Source organism: Momordica charantia (genome assembly GCF_013281855.1).
Source record: "Momordica charantia cultivar OHB3-1 chromosome 10 unlocalized genomic scaffold, Mcharantia_2.0 BLBB01000010.1, whole genome shotgun sequence".
In the NCBI taxonomy this organism is placed as follows: domain Eukaryota; kingdom Viridiplantae; phylum Streptophyta; class Magnoliopsida; order Cucurbitales; family Cucurbitaceae; genus Momordica; species Momordica charantia.
This window is the reverse complement of record NW_028275158.1, coordinates 5,266,089-5,285,143: the sequence shown is the minus strand read 5'-3', so window position 1 is coordinate 5,285,143 and position 19,055 is coordinate 5,266,089. Positions and strand designations below refer to the sequence as shown.

Below are 19,055 nucleotides of genomic sequence, written 5' to 3'. Positions count from 1 at the left end.
TGAAAGATTTTATTTTTGAGGAAAATAAAAGTCATTTTAATTTTCCGATTTACTCTTTAAGAAAAGATCATTATTGAGAAAAAGATAAAGTTTTTTCTCTTTTAAAGTAATTATTTAAGTAAGACGGAACTACTATTTTCGAAAGATTATATAAATAAAGACCCTTAATTTTAATCCAGCTTAACTAAAATTTCAAGAGTTGCACGTCCGAATGTGAGGGATCCTGAGACTATGGAAGAATGATCAAGAAATGTTTAAAAGAATTGATAGTCACTGTCTATACCAACAAGGTACACCTTCCTTTTCGGTGGCTCCATCGTAAGAACTCCAAAGTTAAGCGTGCTTGCATGCTGGAAGGACTCGTGTTTTACAGCTGAGCTAGGTTCGCTTTAGTTTATTTAAGGTTTTTTTTTTAATTTTTAAATGTACCCTTACAAGTTCCAAATCTTTTTTATTCCAAAATAAAGATTTTCTCAAGAATTGATTCTAAAACAAACCCAGGAAATAATTTTGGAAATTAATTGAACCCTAAAAAAATTTTCTCTTCTCTTAAAAAAAGATGCATAAAGGAAAGTGCAATGAGATGAATCGTGTCCACTTTATTTTCTTGGCCATCACTCTTAAATTCTATTCTCCATCATGAGAGAGGGTGATGGAATAATATGAGTGCCCAAAATTTGTCATCTTTTTAAAACCCCACTTTTCCAAAAAGAAGAAAATGTTCATTTGGTCTTTCCTTTACCAGCTTATCAAATCTAGGCCTTATTACAAACCATGGCAAAACACCATATGAGTTGCTTCCATGGCTGTCCCCCCTCCCTCTTCAACATTATCAAACCCTAATTTCCTACTTCCCTAACTCTCAAATTAGCTCTTAATTATGACGGTGGGACAATGTAGATTAGAAATCCATAATTGTCGATATGTATAAAAGAATACTGCTAAACGGTCAATACCCATCTCTGTGTTAGACTCACTAATAAAAATTTGACAGGTTTTTAGTTTTTTTAAACGAGGGAGAATATATAATTTTTTTTAGAACTAATATATATTTCTTTAATGAGTAAAAAAAATGTGAATGTTGAGTAACGCACTTAAAAGTATATTTTTATTTAGAATACATTTTATAATTTCTCTCTTATATATCTGGCTATAAAAATTGGCGACTTTGTTCAAAAAGATTAAAAATTTTAACTCAAATTAAATAAAAAGTTTTGTTTTGCAGCAATATACATTTTGTAATTTTTCCTCTTATACATTCATCCCAATAAAGTGGGCGGCCACATTGTTTTAACCTTTCCAAATAATTTATCAACAAAAAAATTATTAAATATCCAATATATGAATTAAACTTATCCAACTCATAAGAGTTGTGACTGGTTCATAGGATTCTCCTACTTATCACAATTAAAAAATTAACGACTAGGCTGATTAATAATTATTACGTTTTTTAGTTTTTTTTATTTTTAAAATTATGCTTTTTTCTTTTTTTACAAATTTCATTAGTAAACTTTTCACATCTCTCAAAGATACATATTTAAATTCTTAACCAAATTCAAAAACAAAAACTACATTTTTAAAACTTACCTTTTACTTTCAGTCTAGATTTTGAAAGATGTTTATAAAAGGTATATAACAAAACAAAAAACACAAAGCAACGTTTTCAAGCCAAATATCAAAACAAAATAGCCATGAGAGCCTAAGAGATGAATGCCTAAAGAAATAGACAAAAATAAATTAAATTAAATAGTTGTCAATTTTTTCATAGCGTTGTTTTGTTTCTATCCATCGGCTGGTTTTAATTAAATAAAATTTAAAAAATACACACATATATATATTGGAATTGAAAAAGGTGTAATAATAATAAAATGTAAATGTAGAAAAGACAAGGAAAAATACAACACCCAAATTGGTCACTGAAAAGTCAGAGATGGGTCTGAAAATTTTGGTGGCGAAAACAGACAATTGGAACACAGTCACACGCTCCTCACTCCTACTGCTACATTAGATTAGATTCCTCTCCTTCTCTCTCGACTCTCTACTTATCCTCATCATGACGCCGCCGCTGCTCAAGCTTTTTCTTCTGCTGGCGGTGGCTTTCCCGCCGCCCGCCGCCGCCGCCGCCTCCAGTGAATTGGAAGGCGAGTACTTGAAGTGGGTGAAACACATGGGCTCTTTCCGGCACTCGCTTTACCAGAAGACGAGGAACAAGTTCAAGCCGTGTCTGACGCTGAGGGTGTCAAAGGCGGCGGCGGGGGGGGGTTTCCGGTCGGTTCAGAAGGCTATAGAAAGCGTCCCGGTGGTGAACCGGTGCCGGGTGGTGATCCACGTGGGCGTCGGGGTTTACAGGGAGAAGGTGGAGATTCCGGCGACGATGAGCTACATTTGGGTGGAGGGGGAAGGGGCGGAGAAGACGGTTATTGAGTGGGACGACACGGCGGACCATATGGGCGACAATGGCCGTCCCTTGGGCACCTTTGCTTCTGCTACTTTCGCTGTTAATTCTCCCTTCTTCGTCGCTAGGAACATCACCTTTAAGGTAACACTACTTTTTTTTTTTTTTACTTTAATCGAGTTACTACACACTTTCTGATGTGTGGCTTATTTTTGTTAAAAAAAAAAAAAAAAAAAACCTTAGGTATGAATAGTTGTTATTAAAGGGGGACCGTCGCAATGTGACTAGATTTCAAATTTACCTTTGACAGTTAATAAAGACAATCACGTTCGAATATTTTGTGTATAGTGACTTTTTTTTATACAACTAATTTATTAAAATATAATAAAAACAAATCAATAAAACTATACCACATGTCAAAAGGTTAAAATGAGTGTGTAACTATAGGTAGATAAGTATTGTTCTTTCTAATATATTCGTGTTTCTATTCTATAGATAAATGGAGGTAGTAATATTTGAACTATAGGAGTATCTAAAACGATCTAATTTTGGAGATTAAAACAAAGTATTTGAGAGTTTATGGACAAACAAAAATTAAGCATGAAAAATTAGGGCTAAAAAGAATTAAAACCTATATACATACCTATATTGTTTGACTTTGATTTATATATTTGTAAATATTTTAATTTTGATCAATAAACTTTCTAATGCTCCACTTTTTATCCTTAATCTTTGCGTTAAAAAATTATTTAAGCCTTACTGTCAATTTTTCATTCAAAATGTCAAGAAGAATTTAGATCTATTTTGAAATTTAATGCCTAATCTACTAATTAAACTACTAAATTAAAATTGATATCATGCCATATTTTTATTAAATAATTTATAGAAAAATCATCTAAATTTCAAAATTTATACCAAAATAAAATAAACCCAAAAGTTTAAAATAAAATTTAGGTCATCTTTTTCTTTTAGATTCATCCATAGCCATAACACTTAAGTAATGAGTTTTATGAATCTTTTAACAAAAGTATTTGAATTTCACTTTTCAAGACGAATTTTTTGGACGATAAATCCAAATTTCCTGAAAAGGTTTTCTTATAATATAATTTTATAAATTATATTATTTCAAGGCTTGCATATACTAATTAAAAATTGGAGGAATAAAGTTTGAGTGTCGTATGTAAATGGTCATTTCCTCGTGACTTTTAATGACCAAACTGACACACATATATAGTTGTTGGAAGGACTTGGACGACGATTATATTAAAAAAATACTATAATCATCGAGGATTAAAACACACCACACAAAAATTAAAATTTTGAATATAATATAAATATAAATAAAGTAGTGAAGAAACAATTAATAAGATTTCCTAAAAAAATAAAAAAAAATAATAAGAAAGGGTACGTAGTCCAATTTTGTACTTTTGTTCTTTTTATCTGAGAGAATAAATAAATATTAATTCAAATACAGTTTCAAATCTTTGCATTTTTTTTCATTATATTTTTTTGTGTTCAAACTTCAAAAATACAAAACCCTCAACTCTCATTGTTTATCTTTTGGTCCTCCCAACTTTTAAAGTTGCACGTTTAAGCACTTCAACTTTTATTACCATCTAGGTTTAAATCATATTTTGCTTCATGAATATGTCGTAAAGGCATTACATCTTGTTTATTTAGACATCTTTCTATGAGGTAAATAAATAAATTGTGAGTCTACTGTTGGGTTTTCTTATTAAAATAATTTATAGAAAAAATTAATGAAAAACCAGCTTAAAATGGTGTTTTATATATATTACTACGATAATGGTGGGATGAGGATTGAACCTCTAGTCTCAAGAGAATGAATCAAGTGCCTTAAATGCTGAGCGAACCTTAAATCATATGTAATATTAAAATATTAGAAGCAAAAATATAATAATGGTATAAGTTCAATTATCAAAATAGTACGTGAAGCTATAATTTACATTTAATTCACTCCTATTTTAACTAAGTTAATTAAGGTTAGAATTGTATCTATTTAGTTCCCATATTTCGCTAACATAAGCTTACTTAGATGTCTTATTCATTTCTTAGAGGTCAAGAGGTTCGAACTCCATCCTCTCATTTATTATATATAAAAAAAGTTCCTATACATCAAAAATTTCTAATGTAATTGAACTTTCATCACGGTGTGTCATCCCTATATTTTAAAATTTTTCTAATTGATTCCTAAACTCTAAATTTTATTTTTAATAGATATTTACCACCTATTATTTAAGAATTTATGCGGTGGGCTGACTCATCCACCGACTCATCCAATATAAACTCTTAAACAAAATAGTCCAATTGTCATCTTACTTAAAATTTTATTAGACATAGAATTAAAATTCGTTGCACACCCGACACCAGGAAAAGTTGAATAATCTGTTAGAAAAATCTCTTGGAGTAACCTTTAAATGATTAAAAAAAAAGAAGCAATATTCATTTCCATTTAAATTTAGAAAAAGGAAAAAGACGATAAAAGTTTAGGACCAAAAAGCCACATGTTTGTAAGTATAAATGAGGGTAATTAGGGGAATGAAAAAACAGAACAAGGCGAAGGTGCCGGCGTCGGGGGCGCTGGGGAAGCAAGCGGTGGCGTTGCGGATATCGGGGGACGCGGCGGCGTTCATAAGCTGCAGGTTCATCGGAGCGCAGGACACGCTGTACGACCACGTGGGCCGCCACTACTTCAAGGACTGCTACGTGGAGGGGTCGGTGGACTTCGTGTTCGGCGACGGGCTGTCCATCTACGACGGCTGCCACCTCCACGCCGTGACCAACAGTTACGGCGCCCTCACGGCCCAGAAGCGGAACAGCCTTCTGGACCAGACCGGGTTCTCCTTCGTCAACTGTAAGGTCTCCGGTTCGGGCGCCCTCTACTTGGGCCGGGCCTGGGGCACCTTCTCCAGAGTCGTCTTTGCCTATACTTACATGGATAAAATCATCACTCCCACTGGCTGGTACAACTGGGGAGACAAAAATAGAGAAATGTAATTACCAAATTTCTTTTTTTGCTTTAATTTTATTTTATTTAGAGTATAATATTTTAATTTAAGATTTGGAGGATGAATATGCAGGACGGTGTTTTATGGGCAATATAAGTGTTCGGGGCCGGGGGCTGATTATGGGGGACGAGTTTCGTGGTCCAGAGAACTCACTGAGTCGGAGGCCGACCCGTTTCTCTCTCTACAGTTTATCAATGCAAACGAATGGCTTCCAAGACCAAAACACACTCATCTTGCCCTTATTCAACATTGAAAATTTTAATAATCTCTTATTTTTTTTCATTATGAATTTTGTTTTATTTTCGTAGGTGTGTGTTATGATACTTTGTTAGCTTCGTGACCTCCCAATTTTTTAACAAAACCAATTTTATGTCAAATATTTTTGTTTGTTTATTTTATAATGTGGGTATGTAATTTGAATTTATTGTTTGTATTGAAGGTAAACTATGAAAGAAATAACGTTACTTTTATTAAAATGTACAAAGGAGAGTTCATTTGATCAAACAATTGATAAATTCTGCGAAGTTTGGACTCGGGCATAGTCACAGAAGGTGCACGGAGAGAGAAAATTGTTTTTTACACTTCTAGTCTTGATTCGATCTATATTCAATGAGAAAATAGTTTTGCGCACTTGAAAAGTGAGACAGAACCTCTATTTATAGAGTTCATGTTTTTTACATTAATTGAGGAGCGGTTACGATTGTTGTATAAATGTCTACACTTATATTGACTAAATTAAAGAATAATATTTCTTAAAAAATTAGTCAATATAAACGTAGACATTTATATCGTGGGGTGAAATTTTATATACTCTTGCAATAATAATGTCAATAAATCTTCTAATAACTTAGAGACCATTATTATATTTTTTTTTTTTACCATGTAGAAGAGAGAATGAGAGTTTTAATTATGGTCCATTGGAAGATTATTACTCGTAAATAATATAGTATTATTCCAAACTAAATCAATATTGTTACATATTTATTTTTTCTGTCCCAAATATTTATATTTTTAGGCTAGCACCAGCAGAACACGTCTTCCAATAACGTACCATTCCAATTTGACTTAATAATAATAATTTCTTGTTGAAATCAACAACCACCACAGGAATATTACTTTTAGAAAAATACTTCTTTTTCTCATTACCAAATCAACACGCACTTTACAAATTGCTTTTAAAGAATTCAGAGAGAGGGAAAATAATAATAATATCGAATTAATGGCAACGGAAGAAAACATTAAAGTTACTGGACTTTTTAATCTTTAATTAATTTTCTTACTAAAGTTCACATGTGGTCCTAGCCATTAGAAATTCCTCCTTCTGTATTTAAATTAATTAAAAAAAAAAACTTCACGTGGCAGGGATAGAATGGGTGGAGAAGTACCAAGTTACGTCTTATGAATTAGATACATGAGTATTAATATAAAATGATATAACATTTGGATAATAAAAATTGTTATGCCACATACATTATAGGAGTTGAGTGGACTAGGTATATTTGAATTTCTTTTTTTATTACAACAACACGTGGATTGAAATAAAAATTCGAACACATGACTTTTTAGTTGAAGAGATATATCTCGACGAATTGAGTCATTCTTACGTTGAAAAGTTAGTTTTTTTATTTTAGAAATCTTGAAATTATACTGGATGGCAGCATTTAATAGGTATTATATAGGTGACTTTAATATTCTTTATTTTTTATTTACCAAATTCAAGTGTGTTTTGGAAAAGAATATGAAGATCTCAAAGCTGAGGATCTTCCAGCATCTTCTATGCCCTAAGACTGTCTAATTTGTAAGGACAATCAAACCCTATAATCCGATATAATATTATCTACTCTAAACATAAATACTTGTGATTTTGATTTTGGTTTTATCCTAAAGTTATCATACTAACGAAGATGGTTATTCTTACTAAATTACTATGGATCTTTCCATTTCCCAGCAAATATGATACTTTGGTCAGACTCCAACATGATTAAAACTTTTAAAAGTCCATGAACTAAAGTCCATGAACTAAACAAACACAATCGAAGTTCATTGACAAAAATTTGGAATTTAATGTTTATTCAATGTTAATCTTGTACATTAATTTGTTACGACACCAGAAATCCTACATTAATTTATTAGTGCTTGACTTTCTTTCAAATTAGTAGGTTAGTTTTTAAGTTAACAAAATAGAAATTTTAGAATAGGAAGGTAAATTCTTTTTTGTTTTAAATATCCAGGAATTGACTGTTCTATGATCTATATGTCTCTATACTTGGAGGGTATGCGTACTGTCTCCGTATCCATACATACGCAATAAGAGGGTAAATATTGAAACAAACAAAATTAAACAACAACAAACACAAGAAGAAACAAGAAGAAGAAGGTCCCAAAAAAGAAGGGCATTGAAGAGTGATGATGATGAAGGAAACAACACAATAAGTGGGGCAAAGGGATTTTTCTTTTCTTTTTTTTTTTTTAGTAGAAAAGGAGAACATGGGACATGTGAAAAGGGCATGGATGAGGCAAGGTGTTGAAAAAGATTGTTAACCCACAAATGAACATGTGCCACCTCATTGGAAAATGGAAGGATGAATTTGACTACTTGATACAAATCCTTTCTCCAACACATGCAATTTTCTCATTCAACTCCACGTTCCAAAAACTAATATACAAACTCAAAGGAGTTATGGGATTGACTTCTTGTAAGATGATTATATCGCACAATAGATGACTACCAGTTATTTTTTTTAGGTTGAAAGTTCAATCTTCTGTATGTATTAAAAAAATATATTGTTCTTTCGACTCATTTTCCCTAAAATTTAAATGTTTTGTATCGGTCTCTAAAATGTGTATAAAAATTCGTTACCCGTTCTTGTTTTTTAATATTAACTAAAATTTAATTATAAATATATAAAATTTAGAAACTAAAGAGTATTTAAACCTAAATAAATATTAGTGGCAATTGATGCAAATATTTTTTAATGCTAAAATAAATATGGAAATGATATTTGAGTTTAAAAAGATTTAAAAATCAATACCTAAATTGTATTTTAAAAAACAATACCTAAAATGTTTTGAACTTATAATAAAATTTGAGTCGAATTGCTATCTGGACAAATAGTTGAAATTGATAAAAGAATTGACAAAATAACCAAGAGGGCAAAAAATCGGAAGGCAAACTATTTTCAATTTCATAATGATTTTTAAATTAAAAAAAAGTTGAATTTTTTTAGAAATATAAATAATTATATTTTTTTATTTGGAAAAAAAAACAAAAAACAAAACACGGACTGGTCCACATATTTTGGGTGTCGGAATTCATTGGACCGTCATGTTTTCACAGCCAAAATTTCTTAGAAATTGAAGCTTTAAAAAATTGGTCCAATTATTAATGGTACACGGGAAAAGGGGAAAAATGACGTAACCTTGGCAAGAGCATACCTCAACAACTTATGTCCGATCAACTGTGAATTCGAATTTCTCGTACAAATCTATTCCATATATTATTGAACTAAAAATAATAATAATAATAATAGTTTTTCTCCGATCACTGTTATTGTGAATGTTGAATTTCGAACCATATAATTAATTAGATCCACAGACGTAATTTTTCTCGCGTATGTGATTGCAATTCTAAATTTATAATTGTGTAACTTTGTGAGTATTAAAAGAGTCATGGTACGTCAACCACACAACATACATTTTTTTTTAATACCGAACACACAATATACACTAGCTATATAGAAAGGTTAAAAAGGAATATTACTCAGGACTTAATTATAAGAGTCAATTAATTAGAAAATTTGATTGATTAATTTGTAGTCAAAATCAGTAGATCCATTGGGTCCAAATATTCTCCTTCAAAATAATCCAAACGATAATCTTCTTTAGAGTTATGACTTGTGACAATGGAAGGAGAAAGCAACCATATTACAAGCTACTTCCAAAAACAACAAAGGAAATGTATCCTCTTGCTCCTTAAACTTTTACCTATTGGTCACTATGGTTCTTATATTACAAAATCGTATACTTTTGGTCTTTAAGCTTTCGAAATCGGTTTAAATTAACGATCCTTCAATAAACCGTCTTTCTTAGATATATCACGGAAAATAGATATGACTAGACTGACGTGACATATCCAAGTTGGAAAATATCTTTCTTTAAGTGGATATTCACCATCCAGACATTGGGCATTTTAGGCCCACCACGATCTAATGAAATATGTTCACAATGAAATCCGAACACATCCACATGGAATATAACATGGCGCTGCTAATACATCGATCTCACTAGGTATTATTGACCATCGTGTAACATTATCGGATAACTTAACAATGGGATTGTATCCTTGATGTGTCCACGTGGAAGATAATTAATATCATGTTGGTCTTCCATGCAAGCACTTATGCTATGCCCCTTGTAAAATGCGATCATTGGCCCTATCACAGTGCTAGTCATAAGATCGTGTTGCACGATGCTTTATATTTTAACCCATGTACATAGTATGTACAGACAACGATATAACTTATTCAAGAATGTTTCATATTTTATATTAAAAAAACACACGATGAGTTCGCCAAGGTTATGCTAATCCACGAATTGTCTTTATATGTACGTCATACACGTGTTAAAATATAAGTATTGCGTACAAAATCATATAACTAGCATTGTGATAGTGTTAATATCATATTTTATAAGCGGCATCGCATAAGTGACCACGTAGAAGACCAACGTGATCTTATCCTTCCACGTGGATGCGTTAGGGCTTATGATCGTATTGCTAAGTTAATAGATCTTGTTATCAAGAATGCCAATGATCGTGTGGATTAGCAATGTGTGGTGTTGTATTCCACGTGGATGCGTTGGGTTTTTCATCGCATTTCTATTTTATTCGATACGTGATGGGCATAATGAAGGATATTTTTCAACTAGGATATGCCACATTAGTCTAGTCATCTTTTTCGTGAGATACTTACTAGGAGGTATTAGTTGGGAGACTATTTAAACTTAATCCTAGAAACTCAGGTACCAAAAGTTCACGATTTCGAAACGTATGGACCAAAGTAACATATACCACTACTAGAAATTGGAGCTATCGTGACGTTTTTTTGGCGTCACAAAAATTTTTCGTGACGTTTTTAACGCCGTCACTTATACGCCCATCACGAAAGGTATACGAGACGTTTAAAAAACGTCACAAAAATTAGCACACGTGACGGTTTATTAGCGTCATGAAAGACATGGACTTCCACGACGTTCATAAACCGTCATGAAAAATGATTTCGTGACGGTTATAGAATGTCACGGAAAGACCTTGAACAGGGGAGGACAGGTCACGTGACATCCTTTCGTGACAGTGTTTAAACTTCACGAAAAGTGTATTTCGTGACGGTGTTTAAACGTCATGAAAAGTTTATTCCGTGATGTTTGATAATTGTCCTAAAAAATATTTTGGTGACGGTTTAAAAACGTCACTAATGATTTTATTTTGTGATGATAAAAAGAGGGTCACTGAATATGTATTTAATTTTGATTGCAGATGTCGCGGAATATAAATATCATATTGTCAACTTGTCGATCGAACACGCAAATATATTAATTTACCATAACAAAGTTGAAATATATTAAACATGAACAAGGAAGCTAATATATTAATTTAAAATGTACTAGTATTCTCAAACACAAATTACAGAATTACAGAATTAAACATGTTCTTTACACACCAACCCCAACAACGATGCTCAGCCACCAATTAGTTGCATTCCTAATTGTCGACATCTTTGGGGTAAGAAAGACCTAATGAAAAACAATACCCAAGTTAGATAAATGATTAAACAAAAACCAACCTTATCAACTTACTCGATAATATAAATAAAACAACCAACAAACGACCAAACAGAAGAAGCGTGATTCAAATAAACCACATGCCTGCACTTTTTGTACATCCTTAAATTACATAACACAAAATATCACTACAATCATCTTGTAAGGAAAGTATCAATATGATATGATAACCAACAAAAAGATCAAACAAAGTTCCAACATAACAGAAGAGGTTACAATAACAAAAATAACCGAACACTTCTTCTATATCCTTCAGCAGCATAGCACAAAATGAACTTAAACAATATAACACAAACTAGCTAGTATAGTAGAGGGATTGTAAACGTACATTCCTCGTCTATAATCAATATTCAGTGTTCCTTGCAAATAAATTCCAACACAACAAAATTGATTAAACAAAAACAACCTACGTACACTTCTTCTCCATACTTTAGTAATATAGCATAAAATATCATAATTAAACAAGCATCACAATAATTGAAAACGTACCATAATCTTCTACAACACTACAAATAATCAACATTCATATTCTTCCTTATCAACTTACTCAATAATTTGATAAAACAACCAACATAACGACCAAAGAAAGATCCAAACAGAACAAGCGCGATTAAAATAAACAACATGCCTACACTTCTTCTACATTCTTCAATTACATGGCACAAAATATCAGTACAATCATCCTGTAATGAATGTATTAATAATCAGTATTTATAAAACTTTTATGTACTTACATAACATAGCACAAAATATACTCAAACAGTATAACACAAACTAGCTAATATACCAGAAGGATTGAAAACGTACATTCCTCGTCTAACGACACTATCTATAATCAGTATTCAGTCTTCCTTGTGAACTTAATAATCTGATAAATGTGCTAAATTAGCTATAGTTACAGCATATAACAAGGACGATTCATAAAGATTTAAGATTCAAATGTTATGGTATGAATGATGACAAAAAACAAGTTAATAGCTTACCTTTGTTATAATGGAACTTTGATGGAAATGGCCACAACATATGTAAGCTCATCTGGACGCGATCCGACAAAATAAAAAACCTTGACAACTTTTCGTTCCAGTGCGAAGCTTGCTCCTGTCATATAAAGCAATGATAAGTAACTTAGGAAAAAGGGGCTTTCTCAAAACATTTGACATAAACAATAAGAATAATGCAGTACCTCATATGCGTTGAGGTACGAACCCAACCAAGAATTTCTTGTATGATAAAATAGCTACTTCAAAGTAATGTGTGTGATGATTTAATCCTACCATAAATTTTGAATATTCAAATTAATCGAATTGTTATAAGTACTACAAATTTTAACCACTGTCAGTTGCCTCAAGAATTATGAAATATATTATTCCAATAACTACATGCTCTTTCACATTCACCAGTTTTTTGAATTCCAAAAGTGTATTCTGCACCCAGAAAATTTTCACAACAATACAACTACACAACTATAAAGTTAAAAGCAAAACAAATATAAAATATATATGCCAAAGTTAGAATGTTAAACAAACTATCTTCGTAATAGATAAAAACATAAAAATCTTCACATTGACCCTATTTTAAAATGCAAAACAAGAAATATGTAACTGTGTATGAGTAGTATGTTTTTTGCAAGAAAAAAGTTGAAAGAACAACCCAATACATTAAAAAAAGTGTAAGGTCCCTATAGTTTTTGTCCATGGGAAGCAATCAAGATATGAAATCACATTCTACTCAAATAAACAGCAGAAATGCCTCATTGCCATTCAACTCAAATATATGAAATCACATTCTAATAATTGTCTACAAGTTTCTGCGCGCTTTTGCAAGTATTGGTGTATCAGTGCGGATGTAATTAGCTCAATAATGTTCCATGAAGGCATTAATATTTGGCTTTGGCATTTTATCAATCAATTTTCGAGCAAATCTTGGAAGAATCGTTCAACGTAAAAATGGAGGGTGAAAGAATAAAAAAGAAAAAAGAATTAGAAAGTAAAAGAAGTTAGTAATTACCTTAATTTCAATTTCGTGTGGTTCTTTGATCTTGTTGGAGTAATCGAACTACTGTGAGAAAGACGAAGAGACGTACGGCAAACTAAAATCCAAAATTCATGATGGAGGTTTTAAGTTAGTCAAATAAAATAGAAATTGAATGAATTCAGAATTGGCACTGAATTAGAAAAATTGAGAAATTCGACAAGCTCAAGCTGGGCCACGAATCCACAAAGGAGCACGACGATGGCAAACAAGTAGAGGAAGATGGGGAGGTGTCATCGCTTCTTAGTAACTTGGTAGTTATACATTTAGAAGCTAGCTCCAAATGTAGCTTCAGTAACTACCCAGTGAAAATTGCAAACACAATTTTACTTCTGTATCATTTCCTTGTAAGTCAGATCAAAACTTCAATCTATATATGCTTTTGTTAGAGTATTATTCCACTAATCTCAATTGAAGAAGAAGTCCTACCAAATCTGTTTCATGAATGAACTATGGCCCTTCAAAATTAAGAAGAGATATGAGTTCCTATATAACGAAAATTTATTAAATAAAGCAGTACCCACATGCCCTAGAAAGAAAAAGAGAAAGAAGGAAAGAGGAAGATTACCCCATAAGATTAACGCGAAGCCGAACGCTCAATTCAACAAAGAGCTCAAACATCTGGCCCAAATCAGTAGCATTTACATGGGAATAAAGTAGAGTAGCAGATACCTAGGAATGCTTGACATGGACGGCGACAATATCATTCCCTCGGCGGGTCCGAAGGCAAAGAACATCGACGTCGTCCCGTCGGGAAATCTCAAGAAAGCAGAGGAGGCTGCGCGGGATTCATCGGCGATTACTGTGTACGACGGCGACGTGGGCGGGAAGAAGGCGAACTTAGCGGCGATTGAAGAAGTGACTCCCCTCATCTTCCTATTCTCATCAGAGGCGTCGGATTCATAAATGAAATCCAACCCAGAAACCCGCCACTCAGATCTCAAAGCTCGGACTATCGTGGACTGCTACAAGGGTACCGTCACGCCGCCCGTTCTAATCAGAGCTTGCGGTCGGCCGTTGAACTCCTACAAATCCGATCAACAACACGGGTGAGGGCTGAAATTGCGTGGGTTGTTGAAGATCTGGAAGTCGGAGGCCGGAGGACGTCGAGAACCTGTCCAAAACACGTGTTGCCGTCGCTACTGGATTGGGTCGTCGCTGGTGTCGCCGACAAGGGCTATTGGAGAGGAAGAAGAAGAGAGAGGGGGAGAAGGGTAGGCGGCTGCTACAAGAGGGAAAAAAGAAATGGGTTTTAGGGTTTCAATTTAATTTTGTTTTCCTTTTTTTTGTTTTTTGTTTTTTTTTTTGTTTTCTTTTATTTAACATAAGAAACCAATCCATGGATAAACCACCAATAGGCTAATGTTCTAAAAAATTAAGAGGAATAGACATTTTCTAATCTCTTCATAAAATTAAAAATCCAATTAAAATAAAAAGTGTTTGGGAAAGGATTTAAGCGAATAACTTAATTTTAAAAACAAAAGAATAAAATCTAAAACAAAAAATTAAATTTCCAAAACTTTGAATTAAGACTTGATTAAAATTATCTTTGTAAAATTCGCTAACTTAATTTATCTTGGTCCAACGAAATTAAACTTAAAGTGTAATTTAAATCCTAACTTACCCAAAAATAGAACCCTGAATCTAGAAAATCGAAAGATTTAAATTATCAGCTTTGGGAAAAATCCGAAAGCACAAATTAAATCTTAAAAGCAAACTAGCCCGAGAACGCGGGTTGTTACATTTAGGGTGAAAATTTAATATAAAATTATGGAAATTGACCCATTACTAAATATTTTTTCAGTTAAATTGAAATAGAAATACACAAATAATATTTATTTTTAATGGGATTCAAAATTTACTTAGTGGGAATTTCTACCACCTAAATTTTAGGTTTTTATGTTTTGTTAACTTAAATTCTAACAATCCCTAACAAAAAAAATAGTATATTCCATCAAATTAGCTTCAAAGATCTTAAGTTAATTAATTAAATTTTTTTATGTATTTTATCTCTATGTTTTTTAAACGTCATGAAAAACCAACTTTTTTACGACTATTTCGTGACAGTTAGAAAAACGTCACGAAAAGTAAACAATTCGGAACACTCCGTCATTTCCCGTAAAAAACGCGCCTCAACCTTTCGTGACATTTTTTAAACAACCAACTTTTTTACGACCATTTCGTGACGGTTAGAAAAATGTCACAAAAAGTCAAAAATTCGGAACACTCCGTCATTTCCCGCCAAAAACGCGCCTCAACCTTTTGTGACGTTTTTCAGTCGTCACGAAAAACCAACTTTTTGACCACCATTTTGTGACGGTTAAAAAACGTCACGAAATGTCAAATATCCGGAAATCTCCGTTTTTTCCCTCCAAAAATGTATTTTTTGCCTTTCGTGACGCATATTTTTATTTTGAACAGTATTTTACTGTTCATGAGCGTCACGAAAACCCAATTTTCTAGTAGTGTACATGAAAACTTATGGACCAAAGTGATACTAAAAAAAGAAAAAAGAAATAGAAATATTGTTTACTTGCCTTTTTGAATTATTTAATATACATTATTACAACGACACTGGTTAATAAACTAAAGAGCTTGGCCAACCTGAGCCCTATCTCAAGTGGATAAGATATGTATTTCCGACTAAAAGGTCGTGTGTTCGAATCTCGTCCTCACATGCTGATGTACTAAAAAAACTTTGGACACGAGTCTTCATAGGTTTGCTTCTGATTATTTACCTGAAACACTTTATATATCATGTTTCCATTCATAAAAAAATGTGTGCATGTTAATAATTTGTTGTTGGTATGAATATAAGTATAACTATAATAGATACTTATTAGATGGATACATTTTCTAAAGTTGAAATTTCAACTCCTAACTCACTTGGTTGAACTAAAAAAATTATTTATATTGTCTTTTATTATCGAAAAAATGTTCAAACTTGTATATAAATGGAAGAAGCAAAAATATATAGTTTCTTTTCTTTCTTTTTTTTCCCTTCTAATTTTTCATTGAAAAAGCTTTGTTTTATCATTTTTTACTTAAGAAAATGCATAATAAAAATCTAAATAAAAATCAAATAAAACACAATATTTTAAAATATATTTTAAAATTTTTTTCAAGAAAAAATTTGATTTTTTAATAGATAAAAGAAATAAAATCACTTATAAAACATGTTTTTTTGGTTTTCTTTCTTGAAAAATAAAAACTGTAAAACATAAAATGTTAAGAAAATTACGGTATTACAATACGTTCACATCTAAAATAATAGATTTAAATGTCAATTTGAACCCTTAGTTTAGCCAATTAAAATATAAAATAACGTGCAGAACGAACAAAGTTTAGTGTAATTAGCATACATCTCCAACCAAATTGTGAGATCGATCTCCCATATGAAGTTCAAATTTCTACTCCACTAAAAAAACCAATATATTCAAATCATATTTTAATCTTAAATTTTCACATTTATTTTATTTCGATGTTGACCAAGGATTTTCACAAATGTCCAATGAAGAAAAAAAAAAGCAAATAGAATTTTCATATGGACATTAGATATAATAATGCTTATTCCACATTCAATACATGAGATTTTGATATGTGTGGCCTAAAACAAAATTCGTACGGCATCACATAATCTTTTTGTTAAATGAACTTGGAATATTTAAATGTATTATTTAAAATATATGTCTACTATTCAATTGAATAAAGTATTATACATCTATTTTATAAAAATCAAATATTCGAATTTGTTTAGAGAGATTCATTTAACTCAAAACCCTTTAAATTGTGATTATTTAATAAAAGTTAAAAAATCAGGTAGTGAAAATCGAACCATTACTATTTGATTAGTAACAACGTCTCTTTTTTTTTTCATTTTATTTTTTTCATTCACTCATGACGCCATATAATGTGAGAATTTGAAAACGTTAATTTATAAGTAATAGTTTGGAAAAAAGAAGTAAAAATAGTAAATGAGAAAAATGTTATAATTAGATGAAAGAAAAAACAAAAAAAAAGGATAGAGAGAGAGGAAAAAACAATAACAATAAAGAAGGAAGAAAGGGGAAAAAATGTTTAAAGCGTTTTAGTTCGAAAGAAAGGGAATTTTGTGGGCCAAGTTTCCAATTGACAGTCTGCTTCGCACCCACGTGGTGCTCGAGGCTGCTCCGTCACCATTCACCACAGCCGCGTTTGACCACTGCCCTTTATATTTTCAACCCCTCATTATTTTTTTTTCTTTATTTATTCCCTAACGCGTCCCATCAAAATAGCAGTTATAAACAACTGGATGGATATTTATGTTAAAAGTTAGAAGAATTTAAAAACGTAAAAAATATTTAAATGAATAAATAAATTTTTTTCAAAAAATCTAAATTAGTTAAAAATAATCAATATTAATATTATATATATATATATATATTAGTGACATTTTGTTGATATTTTTCATATTTTGTCGATTTTCTTGTACTATAATGAAAATGTTGATTCACCCCTCATATTGAACCCATACAAATATGGATATGTCGATGGAAATGTCGGCGTGTCGATGGATATTTAGAACTATGTTTGGTTATAAACATGGTTATAAATATCCGTTTATCATATTGACACGAGGGGTGAATCGACAGTTCTATCATAATACAAGAAAATCGACAAAATATAAAAAATATCAACAAAATGTCACTAATATATACATAATATTAATTATTGTTAACTAATTTAGAAATAGAAATATGTTTATTTGTTAATTTAAATATTTTTTATGATTTTTTAATTTTTCTAACTTTTACAGAAATATCCATCGACATCGATATTTTATCGATATTTCCATGAAATTAAGACATCGATATTTCTATCGACAGGCATTTAAAATCTTGGTTATAAATTGAACTATGTGTTTGGTTACAATATAAATATGAAAACAATAGATTCAATAAAAATGAGGGTTATATTGTTTATCTTCGGTATTTTTAGATAGGTGTTTAATAACATACTTGAAAATTGAATCTCAATTTAAAAAATAATTCAAAATAGGTTTAACATTATATTTGTAACTAGGAGTAGTTACGAATTAAATATTTAGTTTCATCTAAATAATATTAATTAATTTTATTGACATTTTTATTAAAAAATTTATAATTATTATTTTACAATATTATATAATTTATAATATATTATATTTTAAGTGTTTTAATTTTAACAAAAATAAAATGAGTTTATAATATAACATAATATATTTATCAAAGTTTTATCTTTTATTTTTAATGTAATTCTGCACGTTTCAAATTCAAAATCTGAAAATTATGAAAACATAAAAATGTTGTTTACAGAATTTTATGGGTTTGGATTATAGAATTCGAAAACAGTTTTAAAAAACAAATGTGTCAAATGCTAACAGACGCATACTAGTCGAATCCATTTGATTCAGTAAATCTAAAACAAGAAACAAAATTCAAATTGCCGATCAAATAGGCTCTTAATCACTGACTTGTTTTCATGTTGGCTATACTTTCAAAACATCCTTGGTGTGCTTTTAGTTTTTGTCACTTTAGTCTTTATCCTCTCTCTGCAAGCATTCATCGTTAGTCCTGATGCTTTAAAAGTTACCATTTAAAAAATTTTGACACGATTACTATATAAATGCAAATTCTATAATATAAAGTTATGACTACATTTTAAAAATTGATTCTACCATCGTTAATAAGACTTAAATGGTTGCCTTTTAAAATTACAGCCATCGAAACAAGTATGTACAAAGT

At 31.2% G+C, this 19,055-nt stretch overlaps 1 protein-coding gene and 1 long non-coding RNA gene across 2 annotated transcripts; one reads left to right on the top strand and one right to left on the bottom strand.

Moving 5' to 3' along the window:
* Window positions 1-1,893: 1,893 nt before the first annotated feature.
* On the top strand, window positions 1,894-5,801 carry LOC111008370 (putative pectinesterase 53). The gene is made up of 3 exons (XM_088128342.1): window positions 1,894-2,539; window positions 4,967-5,409; window positions 5,497-5,801. Exons 1-3 carry the CDS (start codon window positions 2,054-2,056, stop codon window positions 5,675-5,677), a joined length of 1,110 nt encoding a protein of 369 aa, XP_087984468.1. The 5' UTR covers window positions 1,894-2,053; the 3' UTR covers window positions 5,678-5,801.
* A 5,238-nt stretch (window positions 5,802-11,039) lies between these two features.
* Window positions 11,040-14,534, bottom strand: LOC148208433 (uncharacterized). Its single transcript, XR_015788455.1, has 3 exons — window positions 13,270-14,534; window positions 12,246-12,360; window positions 11,040-11,214 (listed from the first exon to the last, which is right to left on the bottom strand). It is a non-coding gene; the product is annotated as an uncharacterized LOC148208433 (long non-coding RNA).
* Between the last annotated feature and the right edge of the window lie 4,521 nt (window positions 14,535-19,055).